General features: G+C 43.5%; 1 protein-coding gene across 3 annotated transcripts; it reads right to left on the reverse strand.

Annotated features, from left to right (window-relative positions):
- Positions 1-2,060: 2,060 nt before the first annotated feature.
- GID8 (GID complex subunit 8 homolog) lies at positions 2,061-9,596 on the reverse strand. 3 transcript variants are annotated; one of them, XM_071446493.1, is made up of 5 exons: positions 9,438-9,596; positions 8,153-8,282; positions 6,812-7,008; positions 6,114-6,311; positions 2,061-5,776 (listed from the first exon to the last, which is right to left on the reverse strand). In XM_071446493.1, the coding sequence occupies exons 2-5, from the start codon at positions 8,268-8,270 to the stop codon at positions 5,603-5,605; spliced, it is 687 nt and encodes a 228-aa protein (XP_071302594.1). In that variant the 5' UTR covers positions 8,271-8,282; positions 9,438-9,596; the 3' UTR covers positions 2,061-5,602. The 3 variants fall into 3 exon arrangements, with proteins under 3 accessions (XP_071302594.1, XP_071302596.1, XP_071302595.1); XM_071446495.1 differs by lacking the exon at positions 9,438-9,596 and adding an exon at positions 9,033-9,422; XM_071446494.1 differs by lacking the exon at positions 9,438-9,596 and adding an exon at positions 8,922-9,422.
- Positions 9,597-9,852: the final 256 nt, after the last annotated feature.

A 9,852-nucleotide genomic window follows, 5' to 3' on the forward strand; every position in this document is an offset into this window, starting at 1 on the left:
GCTATATAAATCAGGAGGCAAAACGCTATTATTGAGCTGAACCTTTGAGAGTGAAGTAGCAAAAAGGTGAAATACAGACCAAAGACAGCTCCACAGAGGAGGTTGCTGAAAAAGTAAAAATCATCAAGTCATACTTCATCCTTTGCTTTTATTTTTTCCTCAGAAGAGATCTTCCCCAAAAGGCCTGTGGCAAAGTCAGGCACAGTCACACAGACCTGCTGCACACAGAGAACACAAATACAACGAGCTTTGCTGCAAGTAGAGACTGAGGGGAACCACGTGTAGTAACCACTTTAGCTTTCATTTAGTTGTAGGCTTTCCTCCCTTTATTTGGGCAGGAAATGAAACTATGAAGTATTTTTATTCACTCTGCTACTGCCCCCTTTTCCAGAAGAGGGAGCCAAGTCATGGCAAATTGCAGCCAAAAACGTAAACCACTGACAATGTATTTTGGGTTTCTTAAATTGTATGTATGTTTGGAGTTTAGTTAACTCGAGGCAGGAGGGGAGATGGGCTCTGATGTAACTACAGAAGTGAAATCCATGCAATAAGCTCAGGAAAGAACTGAAGAACCTTGGGCATGGTAGAGTAACCACAGATGCAGAAAACTTATGAACTCATGGCCAGGTACGAGGGATCCTGTGCTCAGTCTCACCGCTGAGGGGTGCACACACTGACACTGCAACAATGAATCATACTTTCAGTGAGTTAGTAGTTGAGTTGGAAATCAAGCACAAATTTTCATCATTTTTGTACTCTTTTGTTCCTTTCCTTGTCATGCTCAGAGCCACCTCTTCAATTAGGAGCTTGACTAATCTGCCTCTCAGATAAGAAGCTACTTTCACTGTCCAAACCAGCTGCATTTGAAAGTGTTTGAGTGCAACATCCATCACATTCACATAAATAGATTTAAAGAGTAAATACACAGACATCATTCTTTCTATTGCTGTATGATTTTCTATAGGCAAACCTCCCACCAAGCTGATTAAATGACAAATGGAATCAGCTCGGAGGACAGGTGCTGACTAAAGAAAATAATCTTACACAAGAACACAACCTCCTCTCATTTTTCCTGTGTTCAGCTTAATCTGTCAAAAGGTTAAACGAAACAAAAGATTATTGGGTTAATGTTTGACCTGACATTTACTATCCCTGTAGTTCACCCATACAATGGTTGAATTATTTGAAGATTTTATGAAGTTAAGCACAGATTAGGATCAATTCCTGAAAGGGTAAGAATGGAGCAAAAGGCTCATACATTCCATGAAGGACAATTGTTGTCTCCTGAAAGGACAGTGACTGCAGCTTGAGAGTTCCCTAACCCAGCAGTTTCAATGCAACTTCTCCATACAATAGAGAAAACACACGTGGGCTTCTACTGCTACATAATCCAATTTAGCAAACTTACTAAGCAGCAATACACTGAAAAAAAGCAAATTATCAGAGAAGTTGGCAAATTGAGCCTGCTTGTAAATGAACAGCAACTTCCGTGCAGCAACTCATCCAAATGAGATAAGGTAGCAGGATAGTGTTGGAATCATGTTGTAATCCTCATGAAGAGCATGACAGAACACAAAGGGCTTTCTGGTCTGAGGTGCCTGAAAGCATCAATACACAGCCCACCAGTGGTTTGACCAACTTTGTGCTTAACTTAACCAGGTGAAGGCAGAAGGGGAGCAGAAAGGAATAAAAATAGTTTGTAGCACCTTGAGGTGCCCATGGAGAAGTACAAATCCTTCTGAGGGTGCTGTTCATGAGCTCTGTGCTCTGTCTGTGCTCAGCTGAGCACACCCAGCAGCGAGCAGGGCTGGGGACACCATCTCACACAAAAGCTACAAGCCCTCCTCATCCCTTTTTGTTAAGGACAGCAGAGCAGAAACAATTCCTGACACGGTGTCGCTTCTGGAGGGAAGAGAGAGCTACAGTGCAGGTCAGAACCTGCAGCCTCAGGGCAGATTTAGGGCAAGCAGGACTCCAGATCCTGTTCTATTCTGGCTCTCAAGGATGCTGGCAGCCGTGGCTGACAGCAGCAGCCCCATTTCCCGTGAAGACACAACACACAGGGATCCAACTCCATTTAATGAGCTTTGCAACCCACTTGGACACAAGGTGGTTTTGAAATAAGTCGAACAACACTCAGCTAGTCAAGGATTTTTTAAAGTAATGCCTTTAAGCTTATACTCAAGCATACAAAGCATAAATTTTACAAATTAAAAACAATAAAATCACCCTGGAATAATGTAGTGGCTTTTCCTGTATTTACAAGGAGTGGAAAGGAAGCAGAATTCTTTTTAATTTTTCTTTTAATGTGGGTAGAAGAAGCTGAAAGTGTTTCAATGAAATCATCTTAAAGAGAGAGAGAGGTACTTCATCTGGCTTAAAGGTGTATGTTTGCCTCTTCAAAAGTCTTGAGAGGAAATTCTTTACTCAAAATTCTGCTGTTAAGTTTCTGTGCAGCAGCCTCTGCTTTTCCAACCACATGAAATTAAACAGTTCAGTAAGTGTTTCTTAAACTACCACCACAACTTCATCTTCAGGAAAGTCTGTGAACCCCCACCCTTCCAAAAATCCCTCCTTTGTACAACAGAAGCAGCCACAGCTCAGCTTAGGTTTGACAGGCAGAAACAAAACATGGGAACAGCAAAGACGGTTACAGGGAGGTGATGGCTTTGGGAAAAGGAGGGAGATTTGTAGCCTAATCAAACACACTTGCTCTGCAGCCTTTCTGCAGAGGTGTAAGACAGGATATTTTACAATCCAGCTTCTCCACATCCATAGCATGAATGAAAATATCTTATTTGCTTTCACCAAGGCAAGGCTGGGGGAGGAAAAGTGCACCACCTCTAAGGACCATATCTGTCTGCCAACATTGGGTTTGGAACAAATCTTCTTACAAAAGTTATTTTCATATTGTCCTAAATTCAGTGGAACAAAATACGTATGTTTACACTAAAGCAAACTGATCAAAGTGGCATTTAATAGTATTTGTTAAAGTGGTTATCTAACAAAAATGGGTTAACAAAAGCCCATTCATTAGTAGTCACCAAATAAGACACTTCTCATGCATATGACAAAAATTCATTTGTGTACTGAGACATCTGTTTACTGTGTACAATATTTCCATAAATTATAATATGTTTCACAGCCCCTACCATTCAAGAATATTTCAAACAGATTATATATTATATTTGTATATGCAAACTATTTTATATACACTAATATAAAGATCCTTAGAAGTACCAATATCACTACCTTTATGCTTTCTCTAAAATGCATAGCTTTCGAGTATCTTCTTGCAGTTACCAAAAACTTTACAGATTAAAGCTGCTTATCAATGTGGCATGTTCATAAAAACAAAGTGAAATAGTTCTAGACTAATTTTATATTAACCCCCTTAAAAACGTGTTTATTTTTTTTAATGGAAAAAAACAACAAGCTAGTGGAAATTCAAGTAATCTATGCTCCATCATTGCCCAAATACTCTATGGAATTAAGGTAGCGTTCTAGGAGGACAGTGAACTTCTCACCCAGGGCTGTAATACTGCATTTCTCATGGAGAAAAATGCTCATCATGCCACAAAACCGCACCACTTTCCACTTCACCCGGGAGAAGCTGTACAGAAGATTCAACAACACAAGTGTCAGAACAGAGAGGAAAAGCTGATCAGTTCTACATGAAGAAATTAGAGCTATTCCAGTTTTGTTTCTGCAGTTTGTTATTAAACAAAGTTACATTAACCATACAGTTTCTCACAAACTAAAAGTTATACATGGTTTTCAGACATCAACCGATTAAAAAAAAAAAAAAAATTAAAAAAACCCCAAAACAACCAAACCCACAACTGTTAAAAGTTTGGTGTTAGAATAACCAACCTGGGTGAAGGAAAGCCAAACTGCTGCTGTAGCTGGGGGGCTACTGATAGCTTGTTTGTTATATATAAACTTGAAGACCGCCCTACCACAAATGCCTCAAAGTGGAGAACAGAACAATCAGGAAGAAATGGGAACAAATTATTTTGTTACATCCATCATCTCGCTTAACCTTGGTGCTCTGCATCTCTCACAGCTGCTTAACAAACAATGGCTTCCCCCCCAAAATAGCTACACAAGTAAACAGTGTTCACAGTAATGCAATCAGTAACAGGTTTTGTTAGTTCCCCTAAGCCAGGTGTATCTGCAAAGCTTTATACAGTTTAATGCATTAAGTATTCCAGTAAAATTAAGTGAAAACTAAGTTTCATTCTACAGGGTAATACCTACCATACAAGACTAGATTATGTACAGTATGGGACTGGTGTGACAACTGCCAGTGTCTCATGATGTTAAACTGTTTCACTCATCAGCTTGCTCTGTGCTTGGCAAAACTTGATCTATAGACCTAAAAATCTAGAGATAGATTTGGCAAGATTAGTGCTTCCTACCACTGAGTATACACCAGTGTGCAGCGCTGCAATCACTCAACCAGAACATCCCATACCCAGAAGATTACAATTTGTTGACTTGAATGTCTGGACTTCACATTAAAACTATAGTTCTAACTGGAGTGAGGACAGTCAGTAAACAAATACAGATGAGGATGAACTGCATCTCTTCAGAAAGGTATGGAAGAAGTGACAAAATGCAAGTTTCTGGTTTTAGACAGCCCTGCTTTGCTTAGCTCAAGGCATAAAAACAGCCCAAGTAGCTCTAAAACTACAATTCTTATTCAGCAAGCATGAAGGCAGATCCTGCACAAGATGATGCATCAGAGGCTTCAACAAGCATCTCTCCCCACCACTTGATTTCCTAACACGAATCTTTCAGCTTACAGACATCCAGGGGCCTTCAAAGCTGTAGTAGCCACCTGGAATTGCTGCAAATTTAACATAGGGGGGAAAGGCCCATGTTAAAAAAACCCTCAAATGCCTCTGGGGCCGTTTTGGTCATTTGTGAATATTAAGAAAAAACCTATTTCCATCAATACTCCTCCTGAAAAGATGGGTCACTGATCCATTATGAACATAGCTCTCACCATATAAAGCACCAAGAAGTCAGAAACAAGGAAGAAAAAAAACCAAAACAAAAGTCCTTAAATTAAGATTTACAAGTTTGTACACTATTTCCTAAGCAAAAAGTTGACCTTACTGCAAAGTTTATAGATGAAAACTTGACCAGTTACTTTTAAGGGGAATGTATATCTGGCTATAACTTAAAGGTAGAAAATATTCACTGTTCTATATACACATTTCAAACAGGAGACAGTTAAACTGAACAGTTGCCAATATAACTCCATATTAACTCACTGGCCACTAAACTAGGCATCAGCAGCCAATTAGAAAGCTTGAGTTCTGTACTTTTAAAAATGCTATTTTTCCTGTCCTGTTTAATTGTTTTTTTTAAAAATGTATTATAGTGCATAGCCTAAGTCAGACTTCCAAAGAGATACAGCGCCTTTCAATGCAGTTTTTGCAGCATTTAAAAGGGACTTTTCTCCCTTCAAATTAGATGTTCATTGAAAAATCTGAATTGAGTGCTGTACTGTAGTAAAAATATTTCAGTCACAGACTGATATAAATGTATACTGTGCAGTACTAAGATTTTTTGATGTCCATCTGCACACATTTTACTTGGGCTCTTCAATCGTCCCCTTGCTGAGGTCTGTCATTTTGGGGTATTTCACTTTCTTCTGGTCCAGCTCATTCTGAGCCCACAGTAGTAGTTTCAGTAATTTTGCCAACTTGGGTGTTGATTCACGATTTTCATAGTCTAGAACAGCTTGATTAACCTCACTCCATACCTGGAAAAGAAAAACTGGAGTTCAGTGACAGTTTTCACATAATTAACACTGCTGAAGTCACGCAGACACTAGGAAGATCACACCTAGTGTGCTAATTCCTCAGAAATGGCCAGGACAAAGCTCTACAGACTACAAGCCTGGAGAAAGGAAGGAAGAGAGCCAAGCAGTTGAATACATTTGGAATATATCAACACCATTTTTTTAATCTTGCTCAATAAACACTTCTGTTCTTTCACGTATCACTATATAAGTTTCCCCTGAGCATTTCAAAAATATTTAGATTTTATTTTCATAACATACACATAAAAGACATCAGTTCCCTTTGAGAAAGGACTACCTTCTGTCGCTGCATCATGTTCAGCAAGTCTCCAAATGGTGATTCTTCGGGATTATCAAAGGCAAGCAGAGCCAGCGTGCGCTCCATTTCTGTCAGGCATTCCCTGCTCTCCTCCCCTTGTTCTGCTAATTGGGTCTGAGCAAATTCCAGAGCTGCCTCAGTCTCACGCTGCCGAATCAGTTCAATCAAGTGCTGTTGCTACACACGAAAGACACAGCAATATTAGCCCAACAAATTAACAAATCTCCACTATTGCAAGCCTGGAAGATTCAGACACTGGTGTGTAATTTGAGACAAATACTAATCTGTAATTTGACAGTTTGAGGTCAATTCTTCTCAATGTGTGAGACAAGGAGAAGCAACTTGGCTGCAAAATCTACTGAAAAAGGAAACTTGGTGCTTTTGAGTAACAGGGTTTGAGAAGATGGGTTACTAAAGGAACTCAGGCCAACAGCGACTGGAAGCTGCTAAGTCACAGGTCACTGGTGCTGTTACAAGTTTTCATGTTAATAATTGTATATGGTGGCTCCTGCACCATGACACAAAGTTTCCCATTGCTACCAAAAATACCAAGAACACCCACAATTGCATCCATGTTCAGTCACAAACCTCCCAACATAACCTTAATTTCTTCACTACTTTTCCCATTCTCTCAGCAAACTCTAAGACAAAGATAAAAGTCTGCCACCTGTCCTCACCTGCAAATGAAAGTAGAGATATCTGTTGGTATCCAGCAGCTCTGGATGGAGGCTGTTTATCAATGCAATGGCTTCCTGGATCTGCCCTTTCAAGATCATCTCACGGATTTTTATTCTTTCATCCAGAGTCTCTAAATCCACGCTGGGTTCAATTCCAGACTCCATCCGAAATTTCTCTGCTGCTTCTTTAAAGCCCTCTGAAATAAGAACATTTTACCCATAGAATGTATTGCATTAAACACTTTAGAAGCAAACATATCAGCTTCATTTGAGTGTTGCTTGTGCAATTTGGGGGTTTAAAGATTAACCCAAAATTGTGAAAAATTCTCCTCTATATAAGAAGTCATTTATCCAATAGGCATTTTAGAGTAAATGCTTAATTCATTCTGAATTCATGTATGCTCACTCTCCAGGGAAGCAACTTGTAGTCCAATACCTCTTAACACGGAAGCCTATTTTATACTTAAATAAAGCACTGTGCTTATTGCAAAATGAGATTGTGAAAGTCACATTTTCAAGTGGGTGGTTTTGCTTTGCCCTCCAGCCCCAAATCTATTTACACAAATCCAGCAGTTTTTCTAAGATAGACAAGAAGATATAATTTTGCTTTCTTGTGTAGTATTTAAGGTTATAACAGCTCTTTTAAACCCCAGGTCTTGTGCTCACAGACACAAACTTGATTTACACCACCCACTAAAATGCTCTTCCTTCAACCCAGAGGCTTCCCTATGCTCAGTGTAAACAGGGGTGTAGATGGATACAAACACCTCCGCCCTAGCACAGCTTCCTGGGATGGCATGCACCTAATTACTACCAACAGTTCCCCAGGGGTTTGGCTTGCTCCAAGTACAAAGCCAGGCTGTGTGCTGAAGGGGTTAATATTCTGGTCTCAAATTATTTTGACAACAGTGCCCTCTCAGAGTTTATCTTTCTGCCCAGTTAAAAACTTGCTTCTGATAGTTGTTCTTGCAGCTTTCAGACTGTTATTTAACAACAGCAACTTATCTTGAGCTGTTTCAATGGCACAAAAAAGGACATCATGGAGAAGCAGGTCATGTTTACAGCATTGCAGAAAACACTCTGTTTTCTCTATCATTTAGCAGAAGAGTTCAGGCTCATAAATGTCATCTGTATTCCATGAGAACTGCTCAGTCTCTGATTCTTTGTTGGTCTGCAGCTAAGAGAACACCAGAGCAGTTGGGCTTTGCTAAGGGAAGCCAACAGCAATGACTAAGTTCTCACAGCCCTTAATTCCACTCCATCCAGTTCCATATTCTTCCCCAAACTGATAAAGTATGTGACACACATGAAGAGCCTCCAGGCAATAGCAGGTGTTTTTACCTGTGACAAGGTAGTTCATGATAAGGCGGTTCATGTCTGCTCTCTGGATATGTAAGTTATTAAGCTTTTCCATCCATTCATCTTTCGTGATTTCATCAGGTTTTTCTGCATAACTCATCCTGGACTCCAACTATGAAAGAAAAGCATCTCATTTAGCATGATTCCAGAAGAAATAAGTTTAATGTGTGTAAGAATTGTGTTACTGCCATCTTTAGAGCTTTCTATGAGTTCCTTTAAGTAAATAACCCAAAACTGACCCTTTTATCTTAAACCAGAGTTTTGCATTTTTTTCCTCCTCATTCCTGCACTCTCCCATATCTATTTGCCAGGCTGTAAAGCTGCTTTCAGAACTCTCAGAATAAAAAATTCAAATACCATCTTTTTCTACTTACTCTTAAATCCACTCCATAAAAATCTTGTATAGAATTTACACAGGACATGCAGCATCACAGTGTGAAACCAGCGAATCAGAGTTTGTCAGCCACCCAGAAAGACTGTGACAAACACTTACAGCAATGCCTACGTAAACAATATCTGCTTTAAATCTTCACCAAAACTTCGGACAGCTCCCTATATTGCACAGCTACAAAATTGTCAATGATGTATTATCCAGTGTACAACTCAAAGCTTTACACCAGCTCAGCTTCGCTGCCCCGAAAGTTCTCCTGTCAGCGCTGCTAAAACGTTATCTCCACTATTTTTCTAGACAATATTTCTGTTCGGATTGGCAGGCACAGCATTTTACCAAAGCCGCGTTTATGATTTCTACCTCCAAGTCACGACCACGGGGGCAGCGAAAGGGGAGGACAGGCGGCCACAACAACAGCAACAGGCACCGCCAGCCGTGTCAGACAATACGAGCGGCAGCGCGGCTCCTCACCGCGAGCCGCTTCCAACAGGTTCTCCCTTCGCTAACCCGCGGCCGAAGCCGCCCCGCGCCCGGCAACTCCGATAGCGGGAGCACGACCCGCCCGGGCCCCGATCGCTCCCGGCCCCGCGTTCCGCAGCCGCGCTGGGGGAACGGGGCTCCCGCCGCCCCGCGCTGGTGCTGCGGCCCGACTCGGCTCGCCGCGGACCCGGCTTCCCCCGCCGACCCGGCCCGGCCCTGCGCGGGCCACAGGGGCGCTGGGCCACGGGAGCGCTGGGCCCCGCTCGCCACAGGCCCGGCGCCTCCGCTGCAGCCGCGGCGGGCGAGCGCCGGCCGGGCTGGCGGGTCCGGGTCAGGGTGAGGGCCCCGCTCCCGCCGTGCCCCGAGGCCGGCGCGGCCCCCCCGCCGCCATCTTACCGCGCGCGCCCGGGGCCGCTCCGACGCACGAACGCGGGGCCTCCGCCGCCTCCGCCGGGCCGCAGGCGCGCGGGTCTCGCGAGAGCGGCGCTCGCGGCCAATCAGCGCGCGGGGAGCGGGCGAGAACACGCGACCGCGGAGTGGGGCCGGGGCAGCGCGGAGGCGGCGGGGGCGGCCATGGCGGCTGCGGGGCCCTGAGGGACAGCGCTCGCCGCCTCCTCCTCCTCCTCCTGCTGCCGCCCTGCGCGCCCGCCCGCTCCGCGCTCGGCTCACGGCATTGAGCGCCGGCCCCGCCGCGAGCAGCTGAGGCAGAGGCTGATCCGGGCCGTGCTCGGCGCGAGGGGCGCCGGAACCGCCGTGTGAGGCGGCGGCGGCGGCTCGTGCGCGGTCACAGCGGGGTCGGTGCGAGCTGCGG

The sequence above is a fragment of the Agelaius tricolor genome, unplaced genomic scaffold, assembly GCF_023055355.1.
Source record: "Agelaius tricolor isolate 1412-34295 unplaced genomic scaffold, bAgeTri1.0.p SCAF_23, whole genome shotgun sequence".
In the NCBI taxonomy this organism is placed as follows: domain Eukaryota; kingdom Metazoa; phylum Chordata; class Aves; order Passeriformes; family Icteridae; genus Agelaius; species Agelaius tricolor.

Excerpts from the sequence above, each read along its gene's own strand:
- GID8 (XM_071446493.1), bottom strand. The coding sequence starts at position 8,270 with ATGAGTTATGCAGAAAAACCTGATGAAATCACGAAAGATGAATGGATG. Across the intron at positions 6,312-6,811 it reads ATCTCTACTTTCATTTGCAG|CAACAGCACTTGATTGAACT; the intron begins GTGAGGACAGGT and ends TTTCGTGTGTAG. Across the intron at positions 5,777-6,113 it reads ACATGATGCAGCGACAGAAG|GTATGGAGTGAGGTTAATCA; the intron begins GTAGTCCTTTCT and ends TTTCTTTTCCAG.